The sequence below is a fragment of the Trichosurus vulpecula genome, chromosome 1, assembly GCF_011100635.1.
Source record: "Trichosurus vulpecula isolate mTriVul1 chromosome 1, mTriVul1.pri, whole genome shotgun sequence".
Lineage (NCBI taxonomy): Eukaryota > Metazoa > Chordata > Mammalia > Diprotodontia > Phalangeridae > Trichosurus > Trichosurus vulpecula.
The window spans coordinates 163,856,286-163,871,693 of NC_050573.1; the positions used below are offsets into that span (position 1 = coordinate 163,856,286).

The window sequence follows — 15,408 nt, forward strand, 5'->3', positions numbered from 1 at the left end:
TGGATGAGGCTCAACAACCAGTGAAGGGAGTGGAACCTACAACATTATGAATCCAAAAGATCCAGAAGGCTTCCTTGGCATCCCATTTTTCCAGAGTTTGGGTTTGCAGCAAATGTAACATTGATGACCTGAGGTATGAATACAGTGTAGTTTCCCTTGGCATTGTCATATTCCAGGTTGCACAGCAAGCCCAGCACTGATGATCTGAAGCACAATGAGTGACCTTTAGGAGTTACCTTCAGTACACCAGGCTCAAGGTAGCTGAGACATAGGCTTATCCAACCCTCAGGCCAGGGTTACTCACGCACTTGGTGGATCCAAAGGTGGGCTATATAGGATCTGAGTTAAGTTCTGTGCCTATTTACCCAAGAGAGCAAGCTGGTATAGAAGAAAATATACTAAAAAGGTGCTGGAACCAAATATTTATTCTTGCTTTATATACTATATATTTTTTTTCTTGCTACATCTTTGAAATAAACATTTCTGTGTAAAAGCTACCCTGTAAAATAGGTAAATGGTACAGCGACTAGTCACAGGTCCACTAGCAACTGTAGGCACACAGAATGGCCCAAGCTCAGAGCAGCACCTTAGAAACCTGAGGGGATAGTAAAATAAACCTGGCCCTAGGAGAAGGGACTCAAGTAATGTTACCACAGGATCACAGATGTAGAGCTGGAAGGGAAATCGGTGGTCATCTAGTTCAAGGCTCTCAATTTATAGATGAGGAACTCAAGCCTAGAGAAGTTACCCCAGGATACATAGATCGTAACTGAAATTTAGGGAGTGAAATTGGCCATAGTTACACTCATTAATTCCCTGTCCTCACTGTTCCCTGTCTCCTTTTCCAGATGGTAAGGAACCTCTGATGAAAGGGCATCAATGATCTCCTAATAGTGAATCCAGCAGCCTGTTCTAGGGCCATATGCAGCAGGAATTATGTGTTAGTGCAGTCCTCCAAAAGTTATGAGGTACATAGCATTATGTTTAAAAAGTAAGGTAGGGGCAGCTAGGTGGTGCAGTGAGTAGAGCACTGGCCCTGGAGTCAGGAGGACCTGAGTTCAAATTCGGCCTCAAACACTTGAGACACTTACTAGCTGTGTGACCTTGGGCAAGTCACTTAACCCCAATTGCCCTGCCCTCCCCCCTGCAACAAAAAAAAAGAAAAAGAAAAATTAAGGTAAACTGAGAGACAAAGTCTGATCATGATCAATTTATTACTTAAGCTAGAAGCAACCAATAAATTGGGTCAACGGCTTCTCTCAATGACCAAAGACCCTGAGTGAGGGTTGAAAGGGTCTTTTAAATCTAGATGTATCTTTCTTCTGATTGGCCTGACAGTACATCATTTGGACCTCCCCTGTTAAGACAATCGTGATTGTAGACATTTTAATGAGGAGGTAGGTTAAGAGTCATTTCAGTGCCTCCCTATAATGTTCAGTCCTTGGCTCTTATTCCCCTGCCCTCTTTGAGGTTTCACCCCACTTTGAGAGCTTTACACATCACATCTATATAGAAGATTCCTGCATTTCCTTAGCATCCAAGCTTCAGCCACATCTCCAATTGCTTACTAAAATTTATTTTGGAAGTTACTAAAGTGTGTATACCCTTTGCCCCAGCAACACCATTATTAGATTTGTATCCCAGAAAGAAAGGAAAAAAGGACCTTTTATAAATACAAAAATATTTATAGCAGCTCTTTTTGTAGCAGTGAAGAACTGGAAACTAAAGAAGTTTCCACCTAATGAAGAATGGCTAAACAAACTGTGGTATGTGAATTTACATTCATTTGAAAAACTATTGTGCTAGGAAATGATGAAATGGACAATATCAGAGAAAACTATGAAATGATACATAGGGAAGTATGGAGAACTAGGTGAAAAGTCTATACAAAATTTACAGAATAAACACATTGTAATTAGGGGTGAACAAGGTGATAGGAAGCAGGAAGAAAGCTAGTGTGGGGGTGTTGAGAGAAATCAGGAAAAGCCTCTTTGAGGTGACTGACACCTGAAGTGTGTTTTGAAGGCAGCTCGGGAGAGCATCCAGGAATGGGGGGACACCTGCCCAGATAGTGAGGCAGGAGATGGAATGTAATATAAAAGGGAAATCAGTGCCTGAATGTATATTGTGAAGAAGAGGAGCAATATGAGATCAGCCTGGGAAGACAAATTGGAGACAGATTGTTCAGGGTGCTTTATATTGGGGTTGGCTGACAGTGGGGGAGGTTACATAAGGGAGAGAATGCAGTTTAAGTTCTTAAGGAAAATTTAAGTTGGGAGAGAAAACCTGCATCTGGGGAGGATCAGGATAGGCTCACTGGAGTCCTGAAGGAGGACAGAGATCATTAAAGCCTGATCTCTGCAGTGAAGTATTACTGGCATGAGAGGGGGCTGACAGGAATCCATGGAGCCAAAAGATAATTAAGTCTGTGGAACAGCAAATGTTTGGCAGGGACAAAGAATACATGAAGGGAAATACAGTAATATGAAATAAGGTTAGGAAGGTAGTTTGTTGTCCAATTGTTGAAGACTAAGGACTCAAAGCTGTTTGGGAGTCAGGGGAGGAGTGAAATAACCAGTCCTATACATTAGAACAGGAAGCTGAGTGGTGCAGCGGATAGAGTGCTGTTCCTGGAGTCAGGAAGATTCTTTTTCCTGAGTTCAAATCTGGCCTCAGACACAAGCTTTGGGACCCTGAGTAAATCATTTTACTGTTTGCTTCAGTTTCTTCATCTATAAAATGAGCTGGAGAAGGAAATGGCAAAGCACTCTAGTATCTTTGCCAAGAAAACCTCAAATGAGATCCCAAAGAGTCAGACACGACTTAAAATGACTGAACGACAACAGTGCATTAGGAAAATTATTTTGGCAGTTGTGTGAAGGATGGATTAGGTAGGAGAGAGACAGAAGGCAAGGAGACCATTCAAGAGGCTATACAGTAGTCTAGAGCAGAGGAGTCAAAGAGATGGTCCTTGGTCCAATGGGGCCAAAAGCAGATTAAAATGTAATAAGGAAATATTTAGCAAAATAGATAAAAATACAGTAGAGCATAGATAATGTTAATATGTGGTCTTCTAAGTCAATATCCTACAAACAGGCATCCTTACATACGGTTTAGTGATCCCCATTTTTATGTGAGTTTGTCATCACTGGTCTAGAGGAAAAGTGACCATGGCCTAAACAAGGATGGGACAGAGTTGGTCGCAACTGAAACATGACTCAGCAACCAAGGTCACATTGGTTACTCCAACTCAGAATTCAGTACCACTACACCAGGCAATTCTGCTTAGCCAGTCTCCCCTGAACACATCTGGGTATTTCTTTGCTCCAAGTACATTCCATTCAAGGGGTCTAAAATGCTACCCCAAGAACATATTGCAATAGGATTTAAGATCTATCTCAAATCTACTAGTCAATTAAACAATTCAACAAACACTTATTAAAGGCCTCACCACCTTGAGGGTCGTCAACAACAACAAAAAAGAACATTCATTAAGCACCTACCAGGTGCCAGGCATTATGATAACCACGGAGGATATGTATGTGAGGAAAAATGAAGACAGAGAAGTCCTGAGAGTCCTTATGGAGCATCCTACCGAATTCCTTGATTCCCCTAGGCTGAGATGGTATCTTCAGCAGCAATCTATCAATAAGGTGTTATTAATCACACAGATGACCGGCAAGGTACCATTAGAGATACAGACAGAATATAAAGCATCTATTGAGTGCTTTCTGTCTGTCACACAGTTCCAAGTGCTAGAGATAAAAATATAAGGGAGCACAGGAGTATTAGCCAGCTAGAAGCTTAAAGCTTAGGGTAGAAGACAACACAAAAGAAGAAATATAAAAGGGGTAAATGCAAGAATGTGGCTACCAGGATTCAGGCAATACAAAGACAAAAAGTGAGACAGATTAGGCCGCAGCCCACAAGGATTTTACATTCTAAGGAGACATTTATATAAAATGAAAAAAGAAGTTTGTAGGTGGAGGTCCCTAGTAGGGTGTGTAATCAGAAAAGACTTTGCATAGAAGGTGGCACTTGGGTGGAGTCTTAAACCAGCAGTTCCTAGAAGGGGATACAGGAGGAAGCTACATTCCAAGCTTGGGAAGGGGCACTGCTAGGGAAAAGGCACTGGCATGGCTGAAACATAGCATGTATGAGAGGACTGGTAGGAAGGGGCCAGAATGTGAAGAGCTTTAAATTCCAGTTTATATTTGATTTTATATTTGAGACCTGGAGTCAAGGAGAGTTCAAGGGGGTTCCCAGAGACTGTACCCCATCAGTTGAGAAGAGTGGGAGTGACATAATATCATGACCAAAGGCTTTAGGAAAATCCCTTTGGTGGAGAACAAATGAGGTGTTGGTAAGAGGTGATGAGGGCTCAAAATAAAAGTTGCTACTTAAATAAAAGCCATATGGACTTGCAGCAAGTCTATAATTAATGCTGTACCACATTTCCAAGGCTCCTAATGTTAAATTTTTTATTTAGATTTACTTTGCTTGGAACTAAAAGTTATCAGAACAAACCCATTTGACCCCGCCCAAAAGAAAATGCATATTTAGAATCCACTCCTATGCAGTTTAGTTTACACAATAATGAAACAAATGGAGGGAGATATTTTAGGTATTCAATTTCTAAGTAGGGGAAGGACATTTGACAGACTACAGCTGGGCTTTCTACCCAGATTATTTTGAGAAAGAGCAAGAAAAGGTTAGGAGGCAACACAAAAACTAGCTGCAGGTAGGATGTGAGAGTCTTAAGGTTGTGACACTTTCATTACTTAAAAGGCCCCTTGAAGGAGGAGATTGGGCTTTCGATAAGGAATCCTGGGCCCACTCTCACTCTGTACACAATGAAGCCCTCCTTCTCTAACCCTACCCTTCCTAAAAAAATAGGTCAGCTACTGTAAAAACTCCCAATGATTTAATGTGAGATGGACAAGATTCAGAGGCATTTCTCACAAACGGAGAGTTGAGTAGAAGGCTCAAATATGAGGATAAAAAACCATGATAGTTGTGCAACACCATACTTTATGCTCCTTTTGTCACCTTGTCTAATTGTTCCGGAGGAACAGAAATGGATATATATGCAAAACTCAAAGATGATGTTATTATTGAAAAAAATGTTTAGTTTTATAAGAGTCAAACATTAAACACTTTCTAAGTGCCAGGTACTCTGTCCTCCAAGGAGCTGCTAACACTAATAGCAACACCAATACTTATGTGGCAGTCACATCATAAAGCTATGTTGTGGTTGTTTGGTTGTTTCAGTTGTGGCCGATGCTTCATGACCCCCTTTGGAGTTTTCTTGGCAGAGATGCTGGAGTGGCTTGCCATTTCTTTCTCCAGCTCATTTTACAGATGAAGAAACTGAGAGGGTTCAATGACTTGCCCAGGGTCACACAGCTAATAAGTGAGGCTGGATTTGAACTCAGATCTTCCTGACTCCAGGCTGAGTGCTCTATCTACTGTACTACCTACCTGCCCACATAGTGCCATAAAAACTGTTCATATGAAGGGAAAAAAAAAGTCTGCCTCCAAGGAGCTCCTCCTCCTCCTCGTCATCATCATCATGATAGCTAACACCTATATAGTGCTTTCTACGGGCCAGGCACAATGCTAAACTTTTACAATTTTCTCATTTGATCCTCACAACTACCCTGGGGAGGTAGGTGCTTTTATTATTGCCATTTTACAGATGAGGAAACTGAGGCAAACAGGTAAAGTGACTTGCCCAGGGTCAGACAGACATTCCTGGAGAAGAGAATATAATTAGGTACAATGGAACTAAATAAATGAGTAAATAGAAGATAGTCTGAGAGGGGCGAGACTTTAACAACTAGAGGAAAAGGAAAAGGTCCCCAGAAGAAGGTGGGATTTGAATAGACTCTTGAAGATACTTGATCCTGGAGATAAGGAGCCAAAGGAGCCCATAGCAGGGGGTGGGAGGGGGTGGTATGTGTGTCTGTGACTTGGTCAGATCTAAGCTTTAGAAAAATGACCTTGGCAGTGGAGTGGGTGGGGTGGGGGTGAGGAGGAGACACTGGAGAAAGGAGGATCAGTTGGCAAGTTTTTGCAGTAGTCCAGGATAGAGATAATGAAGGGACTGAATGGGAAAAAAAAATAAATCAGAAAAACAACCCAGCAAAGTCAACTGAGAAGGAGCTGTTGGGATGATAGGAGGAGAAAGAGAAGAAGCAGTATTCTAGAGAGCAGAGAGTGACACTTGGGTGATGCCCGATGCCATATGCTGCACAGACATCAAGGAGGATCAGGACTGAGAAAGGTAGCGCACTCCCTAACATTTTTAGCAAGAGCAGTTAATTACTTTCATTGAGTAAATCATCTTAAGGACTTGGCATAAGTGAAAGATCTGGACCAAGAGAGCAGATTACCACCTGTGTGATTTTGGGACAAACCACAGATTCTCTGGGCCTCAGTTTCCTCACCCACAAAAAGAGAGGTGGTGGTGGGAACTACTGGACTAGAGGCAGTATGGTGTGGTGTAAAGGGAATTGGCTCTTCAATCAAGAAGTCCTAGGTTCAAATCCCAGGCAAGTCATGTAACCTCCTTAGGCTTGTTTCCTCTTCTACAAAATGAAGGGGTTGGACTAAAGAGACTTAGCTCTGGAATCAATAGGAGTTGGGTTCGAATTCCAATTACTTCACTTAATAGATGAGTGACCTCAGCCAAGTCACTTAACTAAAATCTCTGAACCTCAGTTTTCTCAAATGTAAAATGAGTGGGGTTGGACAAGATGCTCTCCAAGGTCTCTTTCCAGAGCTAGATATCAGATTTTTTTTTTTTTGAGGCAATCAGGGTTAAGTGACTTGCCCGGGGTTACAAGGCTCTGATTTGAACTCAAGTCCTCCTGATTCCAGGGTAGGTGCTCTAACCACTGAGCCACCTAGCTACCCCTAGATATGGGATTCTGTGAAATCTAAGGCCTCATTGATCTTATTAGGGCTGGAAAAGAGAATCTTGTAAAGTTGACCAGCCTTCACATAGCCTAAGCATCTGTTAGCTCCAGTAACAAGATTTTCCCCAATGACAAAAGCAGCATGAATCAGTTCCCCTATTTTAGAGATGGGAAAACTAAGCTATAGAAATTTTACTGGTTTACTACACAGTGAGTCAGTAGCAGGTCTTGGAATATCTCAGACCAGACCAACTCTCAAAAAAGTTTGTGAATAATAGTTCCCAAAATATATTTTTGGTAGTGTGACCTTATATTTTATCCTTGTAAAAATTTTAAAAAATATTTGCATGTCTTCAGTTGCTTCTAAAATTATACTCAGTAGCTTGGAATCATAGGGGAAATGTTCTTTTAGACTTCAAAGTTCTTTTCTGACATGGTGATAAACTATTACCAAAAAAGTGCCTGCCTGGTTTTATATACTGGGCTAAAATGACTTTGGGGAGTGTTCTCTTGCACATTATTTGCCTATCATTCTTTTCATGCAAAAATAAAGGATGTCCCAAAAGTCTTAATCCAGCTTTCTGTTATTAAAAGCTTAAAATTGCACTAAGACTTTTGGGACATTTCATAGAGAGAAATTCCCAGTCCTTAGGTTTCTTCTTATCTCTGTCCTTGAAACTATAATCCTCTCTTCTTATACCCCTCTTTCTGACCTGAAAAAAAAAATAAGAAAACCTATTGGCTGATCTCCACTCAAGTGCAGCCAGATGTGACAGTAATTATCTCCCAACATGGCTGTGAAAGAGGTCAAGCAGGGCAGCTATTTTTATTATTCCCAGGGTAAAGATGGGGCTGAAGTCTACATAGACCCTGGAGTAGTATTCAGGTCTCCTAAATCACTAAGTGTGAGGCAACCAGCTGGGTGGCATTGGGGAATGACCACAGGATCGGGAGATGGCCTGGGATTTGGGGTAAGGTCTCTGGGCTATTGTTTTCTTATATGTAAAATGATTGGGTAGGACTAGGTAACACCTGAGGGTCCCTTCAAAGCTCCAGATTCCATTTATCTAGAATTTACTTTTTGGTGTTTCTTTAAAAAATTCCTCATTTTTAGCCATAAATACTATGAAAACATTACCATTTTGCTATATCCGATTGCTTGCTGTCTTGGGGAGGGGAGGGATGGGAGGGAGAAATCTTATAAAAAAATGAATATTGAAAACTATCTTTACATGTGATTGGAAAAAATAAAATACTATTTACAAAAAAAAAAAAAAGAAATGTTATCATTGATAAGAAGAAGAGAAGAGTTTAGTAACCAAGTGAATAAGTGTCAGAGAGAAAGGAGTAGGAATTATCTATTGACAATTGGAAAGAGGAAAAAAATAAAGGTGGGGAAGAGTTTGCTGGGGAAAAATTCCTGGGGCCTAGAGTCATTGTGTGTAAAGCAATGGTCAAAGTAAGAGTTCTGAACCTGGTCTCTGTAATTTTTTTTTAAATTGATGGCTCTACTTCAATAAAATTGATTTCCTTTGTCATTCTATGTAATTTATTTCAAACATTTAAAAACATTCTGAGAAGAGTTCCTCAGCTGTATCAAAGGGGTCTGGGCCTCAAATATGGTTAAGAAGCCCTCTTTTTGATGAACAACTATGAAAGACTTAGCTACTCTGATCAAGACAATGATCCAAGGCAATTCCAAAAACGATTTGCAAGATGAAAAATGCTATCCACCTCCAGAGAGAGAACTAATGAGCTCTGAGTGCAGATTAAATCATACTTTTTTTCTCTTTGTGTGTGTGTTTTCTTTTGCAACACGGCTAATATGATACCATGCTATTTGCCTTATCAAGGGGTGAGAGGCAGAAGGGAGAGAATTTGGAACTCACAAAATTTTAAAACGAATGTTAAAAATTATTTTTACATGCAATTGGAAATATTTAATGAAATGAAAATGTATTTTAAAAAGAAGGAAAGAAGGAAGGAAGGAGGAAAGAAAGAAACTCTCCTTCTCTTAGGCATTCTCATTCCAATGGTATGAATCACAGCTCATTCACTCCTCCCCACCCTGTGACACTATTTTCATATCCTCCCCTAAGTTTCTCCCAGGAGGTCCCTCCACCCACCATGCCATCCCAGAAACTTTCTTTGATTTCTCCTGAGAACGTACCAAGGGAGCACTCTGGCTGTCTTCCTATTGTCCTTTACCCCTGCCATAAAAGCAGTCCACACCTTTTTTTTCTATCATACACATCTATAAAACATAAAGGGAATGAAGGAATACCTGCACATCCCCATTATAACAGCTGGTGGTGCCTACAGTGGATAGATCCTAGTGTCAAGAATTTGGCCTCAGACACTAGCTGTGTGACTCTGGGCATGTCACTTAACCTCTGTTTGCCTCAGTTTTCTCATCTATAAAATGGGGATAATAATAGTACCTACCTCCCAAAGGCTGTTGTAAGGATCAAATGAGATAATAAGCATAAAGCACTTAGCACAGTGTCTGGCACATAGTGGGCACTACTATATATGATGATAATGATGATGAAGAGTAACCCTCTTCCACAGCTAACTTGAAACTGAGAACTCCAACTTCAAACAAATGCCCCAAAGGATAAATAAAAATTAACCAAATAGCAAGCAAAGTCAGGGAGAGACTACTCCAGGCAAGACTGAACTCCACACACTTATCTCTTAACCTTTTTGTTTTCTAAAAACCCACAATGGCTGCCTATCTGTTTCCTTGGATTTTGGTGCAAACCTTGCTTCCATTAACTTTCTCCCATCTCAGTTCATTTGAAAAACTAGGCTTACAATTCAATTAGCTCCACCATCCAGCAACCGCCCCGCCCCCCTTCTCTGCCCTCCTCAGAAACTGGGAAGACACTCAACAATTTTGCCATCATTGAGGCACATCAGCTGCGTAAATGTAATTAATCTTCAGTTTGGATTATTTACTGCTATTGCAATTAATTTATGGAGAACAGAACTGGCTATTATCATTTCTGAGGCATCAGTTTCTGGCTTTTCCCATTTCAAATGAAAGCACCTGCGGTCTTTCTGTTGCTGCTACAGTCGTGCGGGTTCAGGATTTAACCAGTGTGTTCCAGGGCTCGGCAGCTACTGCTTTCACTTAAGCAGTTCACAAAGTCACCTTCAAAGTGTTTTTTTCTTAACTTCCTCTCCCTAGGGCGTATGTCAGACTTTTTTTTTTTTAACTCTTTCTTGAATTAGCCAGAAATTTTGGGCAGGATAGGAAAGAATGGAAAAGGAAGGGAATAAGCCGGGAATAAGCATTATGCGGAGACTACTCTGTGCCGAGACTTTTTACAAATATGATCTCCGTTGATCCCCACAATCCTGAGAGGTAGGTAGGTACTATTATTACCCCTATTACACAATTGAGGAAACTGAAACAAGACACAATTTAAATGACTAACTTGCCCACAGTCACACAACTATTAAGTGTCTGAGGCTGGATTTGAATCAGGTTTTCATGACTCCAGACCTAGCATGCTCTATCCACTGTGACTGACTGCATTTTGGTTAATATCAAAATTATACTGAAATTAACAAGCAGTAGTCTGGCATAGTGTAAAAAACAGTGGGTTTATGGGCAGAAGACCTGGGTTTGAGCCTCATGATGGTGAGTCACTTGGTCCTCTCTGAGACTGAATTACTCATCTGTAAAATGAGGATAAACTCACATTTATTTTGCCTTAAATTTGGCAAGTCACTTTTCTCAAGACAACACAGTGATGGTAGCTAGTTTAACTACTATCAACCCTACATTATGAAAAAAGAAACTGAGTCTCAGAGAGGTTAGATAATTTGCCCAAGGTCATAGCTAGTTTTTTAAGAAGAGATCAGGATTAGAATCTAGGCCTCCTGACTCCAGGATCTGCCACCCTGCCTCCACTTAGCCACCTCTTAGGCTTATTCACTTCTTAGGCTGGTTTTAAGAACCAAGTCATGAGATGATGTACATAAAATGCTTTGTAAAACTTAAAGTGCTAAGTAAATGTAAGCTGTAAATATTGATTTGACATTCACCCTTCGGATCAATGAGTGTACCAGTCTGGCACATTAATGTACTTTTTGCAAAAATTTAGCAGTATCTCAGGGGAACTTCAAAATGTGAATTCACCACCAGTGAGGGTAAAGAGGTAGATTCTATTTTTTCCTCATGTTTTTGAGAGAATAGACTTCGGAAAGTCAGAGCTAGAACTAGCCTTACTACAAGGTTCTCCAGGCTCTCAGGTCACTGGAAGCTGAATTTCTCGCTTAAAGTTTACAAAGAACTATATCATCTCCTGTTTATTTTCCAAAAACTTTGAAAATGGCAGCACTTACCTTCCAGAGTTTCACACTGCACCAAATTATTGTAGTCTTGCTGGGTCAGGAGGCAGGCTTTGTGCCCTCGGACCAGACCCTCCAGGTAGCCATGGTCCACATTGAAATAAAACTCGGCGAGCTGTAGCATGGAGGATATGTTTGAGTTGATCAAAGCAGAAGCAGACCTCTAGTCCTTTTTACCAGCCACAGAAACGTTCTACCCCAGTTGGAAAGGTGATAGACTAGATTGAGGAACGAATGATTGTCAGCTGATGGTGAGGGTTTCTCTGACTAGTTTCCCCCAGCTCCAATTGCCTACAGCTCAATCCTGCTTACACAACAATAAGCTTATCAGTCAGACAACAAACCTAGCCTCCTTCCAGGCAGCAGATCCCTTCTTGGGAGACTGAGTAATTTCTTACTCTTTTACCAATCCCCACCATAACAACTATTTCTGACTGCCCTTTTCCTTGACTTCTCACTTCATCAAATATTTACTAAGCCCCTACTACGTTCAAGGCACTGTGCTAGGCACTTTTTACTCTAACTTTAAAAAGCAATCTTCTTCCTCCCTCCCCAGCAAATCCAATCCAACTCAGTTTTTATTAAGTACCTGCTGTAATAGGGACTTTTCTTGCCCCACCTGTGATGTAAGGAATTAGCAAAGAGAGAACCCACTCACAAGATCTCCATCTACTTTGCAATTTATTGTCCTGGAGAATTCACAGGTAAAACTGAGATTAAATGATTTCCCCTGTCTTATTGCTAGTTTTTTGTTGTATTTTTCCCATTCATTTTCTTTTTTTGAAATTTATAGGATTACTTTATTATATATTTTTAAGATTCATTTTTAATATAAAATTTTGAGTTCCAAATTTTTCCCTCCTTCCTCCACTTCCCCAAGACAGCAAGCAATTTGATATAGGTTATATATGTGCAATTATGTAAAACACGTATGCGTATTAGTCATGTTAAGAAAGAAGAAACAGAACAATAGGAAAAGAAAACACCCAAAAAAGTGAAAATAGTATGCTTTGATTTGTATTAAGACTCCATCAGTTCTTTCTCTTCATATGAGTAGCATTTTCTGTCATGGGTCTTTTGGACTTGTCTTGGATCATTGTATTGCTATGAACTAAGTCAATCATAGTTGGTCATCACACAATGTTGCTAAAATGCAGTGCACAATGTTCTCCTGATTTTGCTACTTCATTTTATATCAGTACATGCAAGTCTTTCCAGGTTTTTCTGAAATCTCGTCAGTGCTCGTCATTTTTTAGAGCACAATATTATTCGATTATTTTTACATACCACAACTCATTCAATCATTCCCCAATTGGTGGGCATCCCCTCAATTTCCAATTCTTTGGCACCACAAAAAAGCTGCTATGAATATTTTTGTACATGTAGTTCCTTTTCCTGTTCTTATGATGTCTTTGGAATATAGATTTAGTAGTAGTATTATTGGATCAAAAGGTATGCACAGTTTTATAGCCCTTTGGGCATGGTTCCAAATTGCTCTCCAGAATGGTTGGATCAGTTCAAAACTCCACCAACAATGCTGTAGTGTCTCAGTTTTCCTACATCCTCTCTAGCATTCATTATTTGCCTTTTATGTCATGGTTGTGTTTGTCCTTTGTTTTTGAAGAGGACCATGACATCAGGGAAGTGATGACATGAGTTGCAGTTGACTTTGATTTGAGTGAGGGAGGGCTGTGCAAGGTCACCGGCCTCGTTTCCTCCTCCAGAGCCATCTGGGTCCAGTGGCCAGATATTCATCAGGATGACTGGAGATGGCCTGGGATGCAATGGGAGACCCTGGCCCTTCTCATGAAGGGAAAACAACATATAAACAAAAAAAGGAACTATAAAATATATATAAGTTCTTAGGGGAGAGGGATGATGTTAACAAGGAGGGGGAGGGGAAAAGGGAGATCAGGACAGGCTTAGTTTAGGAGCTGGCATTTGAGTTGAACTTTGAAAGGAGAGGGATTCTATCAGGCTGAGGTGAAGACAATAATAATAGCTGGCATTTGTAACTTGCACTTTAAGATTTTGAATACAAGTATTATCTCATTTTACTCTCACAACCACCCTAGGGAGGTAGGTGCTGCTGTTATTACTCACATTTTGTTGTTGTTCAGTTGTTTCAGCCTTTTCTGACTCTTCATGATCCCTTTTGGGATTTTCTTGGCAAAGATACTGGAGTGGTTTGCCATTTCCTTCTCTAGTTCATTTTACAGATGAGGAAACTGAGGCAAACAAGGTTAAGTGATTTGCCCACGATCACACAGCTAGTAAATATCTGAGGTTGGATTTGAACTCAGATCTTTCTGACTCCAGGATCGGGATTCTATCCACTGTTCCACCTAGCTGCCTTTAGGTCTGTCTTTTTTTTTTCTTTCTATTTTTATTAATTTATTTTTAGTTTTTCAACATTCACTTCCACAAGATTTTGAGTTTGAAATTTTCTCCCCATCTCTCCCTTCCCCCACCCCAAGATACCATGTATTCTGATTACCTCTTTCCCCAATTTCCCAATCCTCCCTTCTACCACCCCTCCCCCTTTTCATATCACCTTCCCTTCTATTTTCCTGTAGGGGAAGATAGAATTTTATACCCCATTGCCTGTATATCTTATTTCCCACTTGCATGTAAAAGCAATTTTTAACATCTGTTTTTAAAACTTTGAGTTTCACATTTTCTCCCCTCCTCCCTCCCCACCCACACTCATTGAGAAGGCAAGCAATTCAATTCCACAATAGTCATATTATGAAAGACTAACTACATTTATCTCCATCCTATCCTCTATTTCATTGAATATCCATTTTTTTCCCTTGAAGGATTATACTCGGTTTTGCTGGGCAGGTGATTCTTAGTTTTAATCTTAGCTCCTTTGACCTCTGGAATAATCATATTCTAAGCCCTTTGATCCCTTAATGTAGAAGTTGCTAAATCTTGTGTTGTCTTGATTGTATTTCCACAATACTTGAATTGTTTCTTTCTGGCTGCTTGCAACATTTTCTTCCTGACCTGGGAACTCTGGAATTTGGCTACAACACTCCTAGGAGTTTTCCTTTTGGGATCTCTTTCAGGAGGTGATTGGTGGATTCCTTCAGTTTCTATTTTACCCTCTAGTTCTGGAATGTCAGGGCAGTTTTCCTTGATAATTTCTTGAAAGATGATGTCTAGGCTTTTTTTTTTTTTTGATCATGGCTTTCAGGTAGTCCAATAATTTTTAAATTATTTCTCCTGAATCTATTTTCCAGGTAAGTTGTTTTTCCAATGAGATATTTCACATTGTCTTCTATTTTTCATTCTTTTGGTTTTGTTTTATAATTTCTTCATTTCTTATAAAGTCTTTAGCTTCCATTTGCACCATTCTAATTTTTAAGGAATTATTTTCTTCAGTGAACTTTTGGACCTCCTTTTCCATTTGGCCAATTTTGCTTTTTAAAGCATTCTTCTCCTCATTGGCTTTTTGGACCTCTTTTGCCCTTTGGATTAGTCTTAGGTCTGTCTTAAGACAGTTGTATACTGGTGAAAACAAATAGGTCATTTGGCTAGAAAATAGAGTGTGTGAAGGGGAGTAATATGTGGAACAGGTCTGGAGAGGTGGGCTAGACACATATTGTGAAGGTCTTTAAATGCCAAACAGAGGAGTTTATATTTTACCCTAGAGACAATGGTGAACCACTGGAGTTTCTTGATTAGGGGAGTGACATGGTCAGACCTGAGCTTTAGGAATATTAATTTTCAGCTCTGTGGGGATGGTAACCTTCTGCTGCCTCCAGAAACCTGTAGTCCACTGGAGCCTGCCTTGCCTCAATATGCCTACTGTAATCACCTACTGTACTGGGGATTTTGTTTTTTTCTTGTCCTAACCTGTGATTTCACTGGTGTGTGGCTGTGATACATTCCACTTTCCAGATGCAGTAGCAATTAAAGAGGAAATATGGTAATATGGCAAAACTGTTAGGTGTGGTGTCAGTGTTAGTCAATCAGCAAGCATTTATTAAGTAATTACTATAACCTAGGCACTGGCTAAGCATTGGAGCCACAAAGAAAGGTAAAAACATGGTCCTTGCACTCATGGAGTTGACATCCTAATGGGAAGATAATGTACAAATAACTTACACCCCATCTCTTT

The 15,408-nt window shown here is 40.2% G+C and overlaps 1 protein-coding gene across 1 annotated transcript in view; it reads right to left on the reverse strand.

Moving 5' to 3' along the window:
* Positions 1–11,406, reverse strand: part of ATP6V0D2 (ATPase H+ transporting V0 subunit d2) — a 32,280-nt gene extending 20,874 nt beyond the window's left edge. Inside the window, exon 1 of the mRNA XM_036738942.1 lies at positions 11,277–11,406. Coding sequence (XP_036594837.1) covers positions 11,277–11,406 — 130 coding nt within the window. The remainder of the gene's footprint in view (positions 1–11,276) is intronic.
* Between the last annotated feature and the right edge of the window lie 4,002 nt (positions 11,407–15,408).